The sequence below is a fragment of the Balaenoptera borealis genome (genome assembly GCF_965194805.1).
Source record: "Balaenoptera borealis genome assembly, chromosome: 12".
Lineage (NCBI taxonomy): Eukaryota > Metazoa > Chordata > Mammalia > Artiodactyla > Balaenopteridae > Balaenoptera > Balaenoptera borealis.
Window position 1 is genome coordinate 22,018,667 of NC_138869.1, and position 18,186 is coordinate 22,036,852.

At 38.2% G+C, this 18,186-nt stretch overlaps 1 protein-coding gene across 1 annotated transcript in view; it reads left to right on the forward strand.

The window, feature by feature from the left end:
• Positions 1 to 18,186, forward strand: part of SHQ1 (SHQ1, H/ACA ribonucleoprotein assembly factor) — a 91,182-nt gene that overhangs the window by 22,648 nt on the left and 50,348 nt on the right. Inside the window, exons 7-9 of the mRNA XM_082346195.1 lie at positions 10,218 to 10,372; positions 12,424 to 12,477; positions 14,870 to 14,993. Coding sequence (XP_082202321.1) covers positions 10,218 to 10,372; positions 12,424 to 12,477; positions 14,870 to 14,993 — 333 coding nt within the window. The remainder of the gene's footprint in view (positions 1 to 10,217; positions 10,373 to 12,423; positions 12,478 to 14,869; positions 14,994 to 18,186) is intronic.

Genomic DNA, 18,186 nt, shown 5'->3' on the forward strand with positions numbered 1-18,186 from the left:
CCACTCAATAATTACATTTATTTGTCTTGGAAAATTCTTTTGGAATATGTTTTACTTTTGAATCATTGGGGTCTTTTAAAATTTTTTATATTTTTATCAAATTTAGGGACACTAACAGGATATTTGTAGTTGTTGAATAATCTGCTTGAGAGATCTGACTATTCCTCTGTGGCAAGGGCATTTGAGTATTAGAAATGGTGAGAAGAGACCCAGTTTTCAATCCCTTTGTCTGTTGAATGAATTTGATAAGTTCTTCCTAGTTTTTTCACATGTGGTTTCATGTGGAAGCAGAACTAATTATCTTCCTTTCTGTACCTTACAGAGAGCAGGTGAGCCAGTTTTTACCAGTGAAGGCTGAGCTGGGGAGTTTTATGAGCCACAAGAGACTGCTGTGCCATATTTAATATTAAGCCAAATGTTATACACAGAGTCATTTCTTAGATGGGCATTTTATTAACACCTTCTCTAAGTGGGAGGTTGGTGTGTTAAGTCTGTAAATTAGAATTAAAACGATTTCAAATAGGTCAAGAATAATAGGTCAGTGTTTTCTGTTACACTGATTAAGCTTTTAATTATATATTAAAAATACTACACCTAGACTTGTGGTGTGGTGGTATATAGAAATGCTGAATTTGTATATACAAATCAGTATTTATATATACAAATCACTTTGTAGTATATACAAATGCTGAATTTTAACGTTGTATACTTGAAAATTATATAATAAAAAATATATGTATTAAAATTTTAAAAGTCTATTCTATGCAGTATTTGAGAATGAACAATTTTACCCCCCCCCAAAATTTAGTGTTTAAATGAAAGGAATACACACACACACACACACACACACACACACACACAAACACACACACAAATACGTTAAATGGAATATAGAATTTCCCCACTCCAAATTCCTCTTCTTGAAAGTAATCACTATAAACAATTTGGGGTATTTTTAATGCATATCCTGACATCTAAATATTTGCTTTAAGAAATGTATACACATAGATTCATATACACTGTCTTCTCACTGCTTTCTCCAGTTTGTAGTGTATGTTGTACATCTTCCATCAGCACTTACAGTCCTACCTGAGGCTTTTAATGCCTGCCTAGTGTTCTGTTGTATATTTGTGTCATGATTAGTGGCCATGTGGTCTGTTTACCACTGGTGGGCATTCGGGTTGTTTACAGGGTTCTGCAGTGGTCTTCTTTGACCACTCATTCTGAAGTAGCTGTTGCAGCACAATATTTTGATCCTCTGCATAGCAATGCAATAGCCTGCTATTTGCTCTATTTCTAGAGCCTAGAAAGAACCTGTTATGTATGTAATAGGTACTCAATAAATATTTGTAGAATAAATAAATATTGCAGTAAATATTTTTGTAATTAGGTTTCATTAGAGTTTAGGTGATCTCTACCAGGTTGAAAAATTGCCACTGTAATTTTTTGGAATGGACTCTATATTGCACAACGGAAACTCATTTATAAATAATGACTCTTGTTTACATTGTTTTTGACAAATCCTTTGTTTTATATTTGATTTGAGTTTAATAATCTTTCAGAGACCTCCCATATCATGTAGGCAAATTTTCAGGTACGAGATTGTTAACACAATTTAGATAGTTTAACTGTATATGCCATATGGATCTGCTCAGAAAGTTTGCTCAAACTTAAATCATCAGTGCTCTCTAGTGAATCATTTTCCCCAGTTTGGGTTCAGTATTTTACTGAAATGGTCTGGGGAGGAATTGGTGGTTGTGTAGTTAAGTTTTCTGTCCACAGGGGTGCGCTAGTTGCCCTAAAAATCAAGAGACGGGCATTACCTTTGATTTAACTTTTAACTTGCTCTGCTTTGATCAGTTGCAGCTTGTTCTAGGTCCTGTTTTCTGTGTCAGCCGTGCTTTGAGTTAGTTCTCTATGTGTAATTTTAACAGAAGGTTAAGCCAGTCGATGCCTTTAACCATTGGCCTTCCTGACCCTTTATCTGACCTGTGGCATATGTCCAGACTGGTGCTTCAGGCACACTCATATTCTGCTAGCTATTATGGTGATTCATTCTAAGAATCACCTTTAAAAACAGCAAGGGCATGTGATAAAGGTAGAACAACTTGCATTCTGTGTTGTACAGAAAGTACCTCTTGTAAATGTGCCAAGTATCAGGTTATGCATAGAAGGTAAATATGGGTTTCTGGGTTTAATGCCTTGCTCCTCCACAGGCTGGCTGTGTGACTTTGCAACTTCTCTGGGTTGCTGTGGAAATCCTGTACCTACCTCATAGAGTTGTCATGAGGATTGAACTAGACAATGTACTTAAAATCCTTAGCATACTGTAAGTGTTGGAAATTGTCATCATAGAGTAAATCAGTGGCAGGAGAGCCAGGAATTGACTGGCTTCCTTTTGAAATCATAATTTTTATACATTTACACAGCTTTAAGGGGAACTTCATTAACATGATTCCTCTTTCAGTTTCTTTTTCTTGTTCAAATATTTGAGACACCCAGAATTGGAGGCATGAATTGAAGTGTGTCGAACCAGGCTCAAATAGGAGAAAAAAGAAATAAACCAAAAAATAAACCTTAAAGTTCTCAGCTCACTCAAGCAGCGTGATGCTGCTGTAGTTTTTCCCTCCCTCCTCTTCCTCTTTTTTCTTCTTTGCCTCCCAGGCCTTCCTCTCTGTCACTGCAGTGGCACGTTGCCAGGCATATATAATGGTGCAGGTGAGGGGTGCACCTTTGATTCCTCCTCATAAAATATTAAGCTGGATTGTCTTGATTTCCAGATAAGCCTTAGGTGGTGAACTTTGCCCCCCGTCTTTGCCTTGCCAAAGACAAGGTTATGACTCTTGTCGTTTTCATCGTCGCCCTGAGTTACAACACGGAGACTTTCATTGCCATCTTCAATTTTGTAATGATCCGGATCTTCCTCCCCAAAGGCTTGTAAATGGAAGTGTTAAATGCTGTACTCCCACTGAGCTCTGGTTTCACGAGGATGGACTTCCCGCATTTCCCATGTTGTCTCTCAGTGGTTAATCTCAGCCCAAGAATCTTGGCACACGATTGCTTGTTATGACACCACATAACATTTATAGTCAATGAACTTCCTACCAGGGACATCCTGTTTGGCACCGGTGTTTGCAGAGCTGTCAGCATCAGCCCTGAAAGCTGCAGCACTGTGGAGCTGCCCACGTGGGCCAAGGGTTTGAATGCAGCACATTTTCTTCTGATTCCCTTGATCTGTTTCCAGAAAGTGGACAATGTAATGCATTTGCATTCCTCTGAGAGGAGCCAGCTCATGGATGATTTAATTGTTGACCCATGGAAGACAGGGATGTTTGGGAGGGGAATTAGGCAGAAGAGAAGACTTAAAAGTAACAAAACGAGGTGATGTTCGAAGTGAAGTGACAAGGTCACTTTCCACTTTGGTGGGAGCCCCTGGGTAGTCCTCAAATGTTTTGATGGGGCTTTTCATGTTGGGAGTTGGTCCTGGGCCCTTTGCTTCAGTGTTAGGGCACCAGTTTCTTCCCCAAATGAACTGAGCTTTAAGCTGGCTTTTGTTTGGCTGTAGATTATGTATAGAGGTATAATTAACCGAAATGTTGTGAACTATCAATATATAGCAAAGTTGCTTTGTCGTGTAGCTAAGTCATACGAATGCTTGACAAATGTTACTTGTGGTGGCAATCATCCAAGTATTGCTGGCACCGTGTCTGTAGTTATTTCTAGCATTGCTGCTTGGTTAGACCACCTGACTGTGTGCAAACCTCCCCAAGATCCCCTTTGGGTGATATTATTTACAGCTCTAATAAAAAAGGCCTGGGGGAGCTCAGACTTTTGGTTTCTCTAGTGATTTCCCAGGCTGTTGTTATTGTTATTTATGATCTCTGGTTTCTTTGAATTTCAGAATTTAAATACTTCTGTGTATTATTAATGAAGTACTTAGGCCAAAATGGAACTCAAAACCACTCAGAAAAAGGTGGTGGTGTTTTATTTTTTTTAATTTTAAAATTTTATTTTATTTATATATATGTATATATTTTTAATTTTAGTTATTTTTTTGGGCTGCGTTGAGTCTTCGTTGCTGCACGCGGGCTTTCTCTAGTTGCGGCGAGCGGGGGCTACTCTTTGTTGTGGTGCGCAGGCTTCTCATTGCAGTGGCTTCTCTTGCTGCGGAGCACGGGCTCTAGGCGTGTGGGCTTAGTTGCTCCGCGGCATGTGGGACCTTCCCGGACCAGGGATCGAACCCGTGTCCCCTACATTGGCAGGTGGATTCTTAACCACTGCACCACCAGGGAAGTCCCAGTGGTGGTGTTTTAAAGGAAAGTTAGGGGCGCCCAGCATTCAAGAATTCAGAAGAGTACATTCAAGTCGGCCTTCCTGGTGTGTACGGTTGTGGGAAGTGACCCGTGAGATGTGGAAGCACTTACCTGTGGGTCATGTAACATCAGAACCCACAGTTCCCAGGTCATCCTTTACAAATCATTGAACAGGTGTGATGACCAACGAGTAAGGAGTAAACATGTGGATGAGTTGATGTGTCGTTCAGCGGTTCTGGGCACGCTTACCGTGTGATTCAGACTTCCATGGAAGCAGAAGTCTTTATTAACCAACTAGGATCTAAAGGCTTTTTCTCTAGTGAGATACTATGGTCACGGACACCTGGCACTTTCTTATTAGCTAAACTAATGAACGTCTCCAAAACTGTACCTAAGGGAATACCGTCTCAGCCCTTCTAGGGGTCTTCAAATTCTTTGTGAAATAATACGTTCTTCATGTAGTGAAGAAATGTTCCTTCTTACAGTTTCCTTACATCAGACCACTTTAAGTGAACCGAGAGCTTCTCTTTAAATTGAGAAATCTTTATACGAGCCCCGTAATGGGACACTCAACACCCAGTTGATCTGTCACATGAATTTCTTTTTTGAATGTCAATCTTTAAAGAATGCTTCACTTGACACTCGCCTGCATTAAGTTTAAAAATGTACACATTTCTTTATATTGCTGGCCAGCAAATTAAATAAATACATTCTCATAGTTATTTGTTGTTTATGTAAGCAATGCTTGTAGAAATATTTAAAACTTTTTTTTAAACATAGGGTTTTTAACATGGTTGAAAAAAATACATATTTTATGTCAAAACCTTGTTGGTTTTTTTTTTTTTTTGGCACTAAGTGTATTTTAGTGAGTAAAGGAATATTGTTTCTCATAATTTCTAGTAAGTGTATTTAAGATTTTTTTCCCCCAGAGGACAGGCTGCTAAAAAGTGCTGGAAGGGAGCCTTACAGCAAAAAGAAGCCATGTTAAACTTAAGGCTCCTAAGAGAGTACAAAAGTGAGTTTGGAAAATGATAGGTGAAAAGGGACCATTATGTGGGAGTAATCAATCATATTCTTTTCCTTCTGGCTTTTGCCCAGTTGTGATGAACAGAAGGGCAATCTTTTGTTGAGCAGAGACAGAAAGGGACTGGGACTTGACTAGGTATCAAGAGAGTGCTTTGGGAATATTAAAAAAGGCAGTTTAATAATTTTGGGTCTCTGAGAAGGTGTCAGAGACACGTGTCTTTTTTTAACCCTTCTAAAAAGAGGCTTCCTGAGTTAGAGCTGGGCTCATGCCCACTTGGCTAGCGGCCGAGTTTCCTTTCCTTCCTTGCGCCTGGGTGTGGTCATGAGACTAAGTCTTCGAGGATGGGAAGTGAGTGGCCGTGCTTGCTGTGTGCACTTTCCGGATCAAGTCTTTAGAAAGAAGGTGTTTGTCCTCCTCTTCTGCTTTCCCATTGGCTGGAAAATTTTAAAACCTGGAACAGCATCTTGGACCATAACTGGAAGTCATATGGTGGAGACTCTGGTGCCCACCCATCCTGGGTCATTCACTCCGATTAGTAGCATGAGAGAAAAACTTCTGTCTTACTGAAACCACCGTATTTTGGGTCTGTCTGATACAGCAGTTTAGCCTGTCCTGACCTGCATGTAATGGACAGTTCTAAAACCTGGAGAAAAAGGCTTCAGAGTTCTTTTGGCAGTGCTCTGATATGCACTGGTACTAGAAGCCGAATGCTCCTCGTGACTGGGTTGAGCAGCTTTTCAAGTGAATTTGAAAGTGGTTGTCTGATAGGACATGGAGGGAAAATTAAGGATTACTTTGCCAGGGAAGAGATCGATAACGCTCTGATTTAGTGGTGACAATATATCTAGATGCTTAAGTTTCTTTAAAAATTGTTGTAAGAAAGTAGTAGGCTGTATTTTACTCATACTAACTAGGAACTCAGCCCATCTATGTGATTAGCTGTTACTCTCTCTGTAAATCTTGCTCTAAGACAAGACATATTTTACTTTCTACGTATAATAATGAGGAACTGATAATGCTCATGTTTTGTTAACTTGAGAAGATATATATTTTATGATAACTTACGTAAATTGTAGACATTAAAGGCAACTTGGAAGGAACTACAGTCTTAGACTTGCTTGCCTTCCCAATATAGACATAAAGGTGTTTTTTTTTAATCATTAGCATTTATTAAATATCTTAGTTTTTTGGTCTGGGTAGCCAACATTTGGTAAGGTGACTGATACATAAAAAGAAATAGCTTCTCACTCTTCTGTCAGTAATTTATTGGGAATGGGGAAAAATATTATATTTGCAGGTGACAAAACCCAAAAGTGCTTGGAAGTAGTTTTTAGCAAGAAAAGCAGCAGATTTATTTGATAAAATCGGTGGTTCAATACCGTGGAAAAGATGGATTACTGAACAGACTGTGCTGGCACAATTAACTCGTCATCTGAAATTAACGAAAACCTTAAAACTTGAAAAAATAACTTTCAGATGGATTAAAGACTTAAATTTTCTTTTATTTTATTGATTTATTTTTAATAGATCTTTATTGGAGTATAATTGCTTCACAATACTGTGTTAGTTTCTGTTGTACACCAAAGTGAATCAGCCGTATGCATACATATGTCCCCATATCTCCTCCCTCTTGAGCCTCCCTCCCATCCTCCCTATCCCACTCCTCTAGGTCATCCTAAGCACCAAGCTGATCTCCCTGTGCTGTGCTGCTGCTTCCCGCTAGCTAACTATTTTACATTCGGTAGTGTATATATGTCGATGCTACTCTCACTTCGCCCCAGCTTCCCCCTCCTACCCTGTGTCCTCAAGTCCATTCTGTATGTCTACGTCTTTATTCCTGCCCTGCAACTAGGTTCATCAGTACCATTTTTTTTTTTTTTTTAGATTCCATATGTATGCGTTAGCATACGGTATTTGTTTTTCTCTTTCTGACTTACTTCACTCTGTATGACAGACTCTAGGTCCATCCACCTCACTACAAATAACGCAGTTTCGTTTTAAAGACTTAAATTTAAAAGAGAAAACAAGTGAATCTTAAAAGCTGAGAGACTCCATGTACAATTCAGGGATTGGGGAAACCTTATCAAAGGCTATAAATTCATAGTCTGGTGAAAAAAAAAAGATAGATATACTGGACTACACACAAACATAAATAATTCAATGGCAGAAGATCCCCTAAACAAAGTCAGTAGAGATGCCGTAGATTTGGAGAGATGACTGGGGTTCATATCCATAATAGACGACTTCTTAAATATTTGACAAGCCATCCAGAAAAAACTGGGCAAGACATTTCTCATGGGTAATTTACAAGAGAGCAAATCCAAATTGCCAACAAACCTATGAAATAATGTTCAAAGTTTAGCAGTTAGAGAAATACTAACTGAAGTAACAATGATATGTCACTGTATTAGTTTCCTCTTGCTGCATGACACATTACCACAAATCAGAAACACGGTTCTAATTTGACTCAGTTTCCACGTGTCAGGAGTCAGGCATGGCTTAGCTGGGTCCTCTGCTCAGGGTCTTGGAAGGATATAAACAACTGTTGCCATCTTTTCATTTTCTTTTTTTCAAAAATAGGTGTTGGCAACCATGATCCTTTTTGGAGTTCAGGGTCCTTTCCCAGGCTCACATGATGGTGGGCAGAATTTGATTCCTGCGGCTGTAGAACTGAGGGCCCCCATGTTCTTGCCGGCTTTCAGCCGGGGTCACTCTCAGATCTTAGAGGAACCCACAGCTCCCTGCCATGTGGCCCCCTCACAACATGGCATCTTAGTTCTTTAAAATCAGCAGGCGAGTCTCTGGCTCCAGTCTGCTGATAATGTAGCATAATCATAGTAATTATAACACCGTTGGCATATTTTTTTAAATAGAAGCAAGTTGCAGGTCCTGCCCACACTCAAATGATGTGACTCATTGGGGGTCATTTTAGAATTTTTCTTACCACAGTCACTTCACATCCATTAAACTGGAAATGATTTTGATTTTTTTAATTTCTTTTGATTTTTATTTATTTGGCTGCATCAGGTCTTAGTTGTGGCATGCAGGATCTTCATTGAGGCACGTGGGATCTTTTGTTGTGGCGCGTGGTCTCTTCGTTGCAGCACATGGACTTCTCTCTAGCTGTGGCGCATGGGCTCCAGAGCACATGGGCTCGGTAGTTTGCAGCACGCAGGCTCTCTGGTTGAGGCGCGCAAGCTCAGTAGTTGTGGCCCGCGAGCTTAGTTGTCCCGCGGCATGTGGGATCTTAGTTCCCCGACCAGGGATTGAACCTGCATCCCCTGCATTGGAAGGCGGATTCTTTTTTTTTTTTTTTTTTTAATTAATTAATTAATTTATTTATTATTTTTTTTTTTAATGCTATTCTTGTCTGCTTACATTCTTTTTATGTACGTATGTACGTATGTGTGTATGTATGGCTTTGTTGGGTCTTCGTTTCTGTGCGAGGGCTTTCTCTAGTTGTGGCAAGCGGGGGCCACTCTTCATCGCGGTGCGGGGGCCACTCTTCATCGCCGTGCGCGGGCCTCTCACTGTCGCGGCCTCTCGTTGCCGAGCACAGGCTCCAGACGCGCAGGCTCAGTAATTGTGGCTCACGGGCCGAGTCGCTCCGCGGCATGTGGGATCCTCCCGGACCAGGGCTCGAACCCGCGTCCCCTGCACCAGCAGGCAGACTCTCAACCACTGCCCCACCAGGGAAGCCCTGGAAGGCGGATTCTTAACCACCGGACCACCAGGGAAGTCCCCTGGAAATGATTTTTAAAAAAGCATTTATTGCTGGGAGCGGGCAAGAGATATGTGTAGGGAAGGGAACTTCTATCCATGACTATTAGAAAGGAGAGTTGTAGCCCTTAAATAAAGTATCTCTTAAAAACAGATAAACTTTTTGACCCAGTAAATCTACTCTTGGGAATATGTTTTATGGAAATAAAGCCTCCAGTATCCAGTGACATATGATATAACATTTATTGCAGCATTATTAGCAGTGGCATAAAGCTGGGAGCAGAGTGAATGCCCATCAGTAGGGGGAGTGGTTGGATAGAGCATGCTACACCATGGAGTATTCTGCTCCTTTACAAAATTAGCTAAGTACCAAGTGACTTGGGGGGATTTCCTAGAGGTATTGTTGAGTGAGATAGGCTAGATGGAAAAAGAAAAATCGAATTCTCTGGGTGTGGGGGAAGGTATCAACTCGCTTGTATACACATTTGTGTGTCTGGTTGTAAAGAAAAATAGGAAGTGATATATACTGGATTTTTTTAACATGGGAGAGGCGGTTGATAAGGATGGAAAGAGAGTGCCAAGCAAAGGGAGAAGAGGAAACTTCCTCTTCCCACAAGTCTGATATGTGTGGTATGGTCACATTTGCATGTTTATGTAATAAAACTTTGTTTCTCTGTGTAAATAATATTAAAAAAATACTATGCCCTTAAAATTGACTAATACTTGGGCATATTTCCGTTTCTTTGTATAGAACTTTCACAGTAGATAATGAATATTTACAGAGTGTTTCATTTAGCTATTATATGTTTTCTGTTGTCAAAATGTAATTATCTGAAAGTCAATAACTCTGTCATTTAGATGCCTTGAGTAGAGAACAGTGTAGCGGGAAAAGATCAATGGCTGGGGGGGTGGGTTCGGAAATAAGGAATAGATATTGTTTAGACATTTTTTTCTTTTTTTTAGCCCTACTAGGATTTAAGCAAATACAGAGCTCTTAATAAAACTGTGACATCTAGTTAAAAAGTTGTTTCTATGTCCAGAGTTAAATAACTTTTTATTTCAGGTTCTGTAATCCAAGTTACAATTTTGACGAATCTTGTGCAATGGGGGTTTTACAGCACGTAATGGAGCTAATTTTTAAATGCATTTTATTCTAGTGTCTTTTTCTGAAGAAGAGAAATATCAGCTGCGAAAATTTGTCAATAAATCTTACCTGCTGGACAAGAGAGCCTGTCGTCAAGTGTACTACAGTTTGATTGATATCCTTCTGGCATATTGCTATGAAATTCGTGTCACCGAAGGAGAGAAGAATGTAAGTGCACGTGTGTCTGTGCAGGTTGCCATAGACTGTTGTATGGAGTAAACTGTATTAATGTCATGAGTGAGACCAGTCGTGATTAGTTACTTAGTGACGCTCTGGGCGGAGGTGCACAGGTGTGTTGGTGATGGGTACCAATAATGTTTTTATTTGGTCTTTTTTTCTTCTCTCTTGGCTTCAGTCTCTGCCAAATAGCAGAGTATGGAAGTAAAGCTGAGGGTAGAGAAAAGGGATATCCTGAGCTCTCATCTCTTTTAGGAGATGAACTGACCAAATGAGAGGGCTGTTGCTACATGACACTTGACATTGGCAAGGGGTAAACTTTACTATACCCATTTCTAGTCTTTCTCCGAGCTGTCCGTTAATAGATGTAAGGTATAGTATTTTATAAAGAAAGGAATGTGAGCATTTATCTGCAGGTGTTCCTCAGTTTAAATAGTGTGTGTACTTCTGACAAATTGTATGTAAATCAGATTTTTAAAACCTGGATTGTATCTTTTTGGTATTCGGTGAAATCCTATTATAAAAGTAAATCCTTTTGTAAAGTATGTTGTTTCTTAAATGACCTTTTTAAAAAAATATAGACTGTATTGTATCTCTTCTTAAACCACACTTGATTTTGTAAATGAAGAGCTAAACTTCTTTCTCACCTATGTCACTGATTGCATACATTTAAAACAAGGCTGGAAAACAAAACAAAACAAAACAAAAAAAACTTTCCAGTTAATATGTCCCTGCATCTGTTTATAGTAGTCTTTGCTCAAGGGATTATTTTTGAGCTGTGCATATGCTTCCCTGTTTTTCATTTATTTATTTTATTAAACAATTTTTTTTAATTGGAGTAAGAGTTGATTTACAGTATTTCAGGTTTACAGCATAGTGATTCAGTATTTTTATACATTTTACTCCATTTAAAGTTATAAAATATTGGCTATATTTCCCTGTGCTGTACACTATCTTTTTGTATTTATTTTATACATAGTAGTTTGTACCTGTTAATCTCCTACCCCCTCATGCCCCTCCCCCTCCCTCTTTTTAAATTACACAAATAATTCATATCATTGTGAAGAAAAATACACACAGGAAGAAAATAGTTAAAATTTCCTGTCATCTCAGCCATCGGAGGTAGCCACGCTTACGAGGTGGTGTTTCTCTCCTAGGCTTCTTTCGTTGTGTACGTGTATTTACATTGGGTTATAATGTATATACTATTATTTAACCTGCTTTTCTCACTCACCATCATAGCATGAGCATAGTGTTAGGATAAGGATTTGATATGGGCCAAACTTTTTGCTGCTGGGATTCTGAAAATTTCAAAGGTGACTTTTGAGATTTGCATTTGTTTCCAAAATGAATATTAATGAGTGTAAAAAAGGCATACTATAACTGAAAATGGGTTTTGTTTCCGCTCATCTTTTTAGAATACGATAATCAGTGAAAATGTTTTCGTTGACAAAAAAGTGCTTCATACTGCTTGAGAAGATGAGTGAGAGTGTTTAGTTATGCTCGATATAACTTCGCATTTTTGATTTGATTCTTGGATTCACGTATTTGAAATCATGAAGTCTTGCAACTTCAGGATCTTCTCTAGAATGCACTTATTCTCACAGGCCTTCTCTGAAAGGCCAAATTCTTGAGCAGCTTTCTAAGTGCCAGAAAGAGCACTTCAACATTATCTTTGAGTCTTTTGGTAGATTATTTATAGAATATTTGGGAGGCAGGTAACCTAGTTGAGAAGGACAGAAATTGAGCATGCATCGCTTTGCTTTAGTTTCAAAGCCCTTGCTTATGTGCTCTTGTGTTCTGGTACTCTTATCAGTGCAACAGCTTTACTTTATAAATTTCCAAGGAAAGTAGACAGAAACTTGCCTTTGATCTCCTTGACATCAGTAAAGCCATTATTTTCCTGCAGTCATAGATGCTTCTTAGGTTTTACATATGTCAATACTATTTATGTACTAGTTGAATAAGTGGATATATTTGCTTTAGTTTTAGATGACTTTACCTCTAATGTGACACTATCCTTTTCTTCAAAACAAATAAAGGTTGAATCCGCATGGAATATCAGAAAACTGAGTCCAACACTCTGCTGGTTTGAGGTATGATTGTCAGTTGCAGTTATTTAGATTTTGTTTGTTCAGAGTTATTTTTTGTTGTTATTAGCTCATTTGGGGTAATTCAAGCAATTCCTTGGACTTTTTAAAAGTGGTAGCTTTATTGTACAAAGTTTTTTTCCATCTTTTTAATAAAACTGATTTTATTTGTTACTTTTACTCTAATCATAGTACACTAATAAGGCCAGGTGTAGGGTGTCTTGGAAGTTTGGAGAAGGAATGAGTATACTGTCCGTTGCGGGAAGATGTTGGGTTGAGTTTGAGGCGTGTATGTAAGTCGGCATATATTGGGGCTGAGAACTCAAAGATGGGCAGAAAACCTAGGTGATACTACTATTAAGTGTCACTTACCACCAGGGGCTGTGCTAATAAGCCTTTTATGTATATTACTTCACCTATTCCTTTCCGTTGAAGTCTGTGAGATAGAATTATTGGTATTTTACAGATGAAGAAACTTAGATCATATAGCTTAAATAACTTATCCTAGGTCCTACAGTTAGTATGTTTAGATCTGATAACTCTTATAGTATAGTAATAATTGCTTTTATATCTATTTTGTAGAAAATAGTTGTGTAGGGCTCACCAAATATAGAAAAGAATGGTATCTTTAAATTTAGTAGTTTTGGGACTTCCCTGGTGTTTCAGTGGGTAAGACTCCGCGCTCCCAATGCAGGGGGCCTGGGTTCAATCCCTGGTCGGGGAACTAGATCCTTCATGCATGCCGCAACTAAGAGTTCGCATGCCGCAACTAAGAAGTCCGCATGCCGCAGCTAAGAGTCTGCATGCTGCAACTAAGACCTGGTGCAGCCAAAATAAATAAATAAATATTTTAAAAAATTAAATAAATAAATTTACTAGTTTTGAGCACACTGTTGTCCATCAGATCAGAAGCTTTAAAACAGTGTTTATTTAAACAGTTGATCATTGCATCATCTATTAAGGCAACTAGTTTTGTTTCTGTTTTTTTTCCAGTTTGGATCCTAGACATTGTACATTTTAAGTTGGAAGATCAAAGTTGTTTCATGGCATCACTTTATTCAAATAATAGATAACATGTAAACAGGAACTGAAACACTTAACTTCAGCAAAGAATCTTGCTATTCATGAATGTCCATGAACCAACAGCTTGACCAGTGTCCTCTGCTGGGAGCTTGATGGAGAGTCAGAATCCCATTCCAGACCCTCTGAGTTAGAATCTTTAGCAAGATCTCCAGGAGTTCATATGCATATTTAAGATGGAGAAGTGCTGTTCTCCGGACTTCCCTTGAGTTCTACATATTTCCATAATCAGCATATAATGGAGAAACTGGCTTTTGTAATAATTGCATTGATTATTCCAATATTGAAAACAAAGTAGTTGGTGACTAGATAATTTCATAGTCTAGTTATAAAAGTCTGCATGAAGAGATTCACCTATTTATGATTTTATTTTGACATTTTTATTGTTTTTGAGATAACTTAGAATTGCCAGACATGTAACTAGCTCTGTCAAACTTTTATAAGTGTTTAGTTTTTTGCCAGAAGTTTTTAGAAATTCATCATTCCTTTTTAGATATAAAGTATCCTCTGTTGGGTACTCAGTATTCATAATCAGATCACTCATTTGTTAAGGATGAATATACATGGAAATGATGTATACTCCCTTACTTTTAATTTTTTAATTTTTATATATGAGTTACATTTTTAATACATTTTAAATCAAAACCCAATTAAAAAACAATTTTGTAGAAAATTGCCTTTGTTTAGTGTTTCTGATAAGTTTTGCATTGTTAATGGTATCATTACCATTAACCAGTACCATCCAGGATAAAGCCCTTTTTCCAGAAATGAGTAGTTTTCTCTTTGAAAAGTGAAAGCAAATTACTGAAGTAAATACCATGTATTACTCATGCCCAAAGCAAAAAAACCCAAAAAACAAAAAATCAGAAGAGGGGGAAGGGGGAACTGAGAACACACTTCACTAAAGAGTTCTATATTTTTCATCTGCATTATCTCGAATGGTCCTAAAGGACAAAAACATGAAACATATATCATTTAGAAGTGTCTTTTATGTGCATCTGTATTTTGTTAGTGCCATGTGTTTTACATTCATATTGGTAATTCTTAAAAGACTTTTTAAAACTTTCCTGCTACGTATGTGATTTCTAAGGAGCATTTGTGATACGTTGATAAAGTATGAGAAATTACAAAGACTGAGATAAAAATTTTATTGTAAGGTTCACAGAAAGAGTCTCACTTCACGGCTTTGTATTTGTCTTCCACTTGGCTTCATGTTGATCCAAACTTAGTTTTTAATTGAGAATAGTTTTACATTTCATTGTGTGCTTTTGTTTTGTGTAATATGGAAACGATTACCCATTTAAATGATACTTCACAGACTTGGACTAATGTTCATGAAATCCTGGTGTCTTTTGGAAGAAGAGTTTTGTGCTATCCACTTTACCGCCATTTCAAGCTGGTGATGCAAGCCTACAGAGACACTATAAAGATGTTGCAACTAGGTAAGATGTTATTATGCTTGCAAATTTGAGAGTGAAAAGTTAAACACTTTTAGTCTGTGAGGATATAACCATGATTTTTGCTTTTTTTTTTTCCCATACAAAAAGAAGTAATGAAAATCATCCGATCCAACCACTTTTACCTCCCAGGTTTTATATAAAGTAATAGTCCCTCCATATAGGTGTATAATCACACAGAGAAGTATGGTACTCTTTTCAGAGAGGAGTGGGGAGGGTAAATAGAGACAGTTTTCCAAACCGTCTTGTGTTACAGTAGATTGTAACGTGCGGTATTTCTGTGGCATTCAGGTACCTGTAATTTTCTAGGCATTATTCTAGTATTGTGAGTATAATAATAAATAAGTTCCCTGCTCCTATGAAGTTTACGGTTTTGCCAGGGTGACAGATGGTAAGTAAGTAAGCAGTTCCAACATTGAGTGAAAAAATCTCTGCTCGGGGAAAGACAGTGATCATAGGAGGGGGCGTGGAACCTGGACTTGGGGGATCAGGAAAGGCTTTGCAAAGAAAGCACAGCTACTCTGAGGACTTTTGACTATTGCTATATCAAACCCGAAAAGACGAATATTTGCTATTTTTAAGGATCTGGCAAATTCTAAGCTCTGAAACAAATTCCAAAGTGCCTATAACAGCATCATTGGATTAAGTATATAGTTTCCAAGGTAATGACTTTGAAGAGGCAACATCCATTTGTATGTCTTAATTCTGGCACATTTATTCAAAAGTCACTTGCTGTACTTTATGGTCGTTTCTTATATTTTTCCTCCGGGAGTCTTATCATTTCTTTGTCCTTAGATAAAAATGCTTCTGGGGGTTTAGTTTTCAGACTTGAGGATAAGAAGGAGAAAGAAAGGAAGAAGTTCTTTCCTTTATATCTAGGTGACTTCATTGGCTCAACGGGAAGAATCACATCTCTTATGTTTTGTCCCTCCTAGAGGTTTATCTAGGTTTTTCTTTGACTTCTGTGTAACCTACAGTCCTCTTGCTCTGGGGGAAAAAGTCATGTTTGAAGTAGATTCTTTCAAAGTAGATAATAATTGTAAAAGTGAATCATAGTTAAATGAAAGATACTTTTTTATTCATCCTGTTGGTTCAGACTGGCCATATTTTATTTTAAAGGATTGTTGATTATAGGACAGCAGAGCTGCTACCTTTGAGGAATCTGTCTTCTTTAACAGTGGGAAACAGACTGCTTTTTTTTTTCGTGTGTGTTCTTTCTTCTTGCCTTCTGTCCAAGATATTTTTTGAACTGCAAAAATTACCTTGAAAAATTAATCTACTGTAAATGACTGATTGTTGAACTTGAGTTACATCACAATTAATTTCTTGTTTAAGTCATGCTAGATTATCCACGCATTATTCATAGATTTAAACAGTGGGAATGCAGTTGGTGATTATCGTGTTATATCGTGGCTTCGAGATGGAAAACTGGCAAAACCCCCCTATGTGCATGTGTGTGCACACACACGCGTGCACACACACCCTCTTACTTGTTACTTTTCATTCTGGGAAATAATCTAGTTCTCTGGATTTTTATTTGAAAAGTAAGCAGTTCTGTGATTCATAACCAAAAATAAATTTGATTGCCTTGACTTACACTGTAGTCAATTACTCACAGTTTTAGTAGGTCGGAATTGAAAATTTAGACTTAACTTTCCATCATTATCTATCTTACAAAAAATAGGCTTATCAGCTGTGTTGTAATAGCAACAGAAAACCTGAGGTAGCACACTGAAAATGAATACCAACCCTCTATAAATCACGCACAGTATGTTCTGTGGCTAATTTAGGTTGTGGCTCGTTAGTGCTGAAACAGAGAGCTGGATCGTCTAGAGTTCACACCATAAGCTAAGGGGATGACAAGTTCTGGATGAGAATTGAAACCTTTGCTCATACAGGTGGGTGGCACTGGGATGCCTTTAATGCCATGGAAGAGTCTCAGTTGTTTAGACACCTTACGATTTAAGTGCAGGTAGCTCTGGTTTGGCATTTAATGTTTTCCGAGAAGGAGCTCGTGCCTACTTATAATTCAAAAGAGTGATCACACTTTTATTATAAAGGTCAGTATAGTGCTTCCATAGTTGAAAGTAATAAATAAGTCTTGCCCCAGAAGAAATACCAATCTTAAGTGAAACACACTTCCAGAACCAATGAAGGAAGGCTGGTGTCAGCATCTACAGAAGACTGACTAAGAACTAAGTTTTTAAACAGCCATGAATTTGTTTTACCTGACTTCACAGAGGCCTTTACAAAGATTCTTTACTGGGCCTTTGGCTATTTTCAATTTTACATTCTCTGCTGTACCTTCCCCATCCCGGAAGACTGTACATTTATCTCTCACTGTTACTGTATGTCTCGCTCAAATTCCTGCAAGGCCAGAAAACCTACTTTGTCCCTGTGAGTGTTATTTTAGTGCTTAACATAGGGCCTTGCATGTGGAATTGCTCTCCCTGAATTGATAATCTTGGGGCACATGATCATCCCCATTTTTTCTATCTGTTCCTGTCTCTTTAGCAATTTTCACTTCCTCCTCCTTGTTCCATTCTTTGGGGAAGAGTAGGAAGAATCCTTCATGGAAGCATCACTTAGGTGCTGTTACTCACTGAAAAATCAACGAACAAAAGGAATCAAAAGAGAACAGCTTTTCTAATATGTCTTAAGAAATTTTATTCTCTTTAGAAGTGACATAGTTTAGTATTTGATTATACATTGTTTATACAACTTACCGTTTGTACTCCTGTCTACGTTTCATTCAGCTTTCTAAAGGGATTCTTTACTCTTCTTTCATACTCTTGTACCGCTATTGAACGTGTAATGTAACTGTTAGATTGAAAGGGCTAAACTTCAAGGGGTAAAAGGGGAAAAACTTAATTTTTTCTCCCTGTTCCCCCTTTGAGCTCATTCTGTGGAGTCTTTGATTGTTTCTGGATGGAATATATATCCTATAAATATCACATCACACACGTATATCCTATAATATATGATAAATATTCTGTAACTTTTTCTATTGCTTTAGATTATAAGAGGAGTCTGATTTCAGTACTCAAAGTGTTTCCTTTGAACTTGATTAAAAAAATAAATCTTGCCTTCCCCAGCTCGGGCCTGCGTGAGGTTGGGAAGCCAGCAGTGGGCAGGGGCCCCTTGCCCAGCTGCAGAGCGCTGCTTGCTTCCAGAGCTG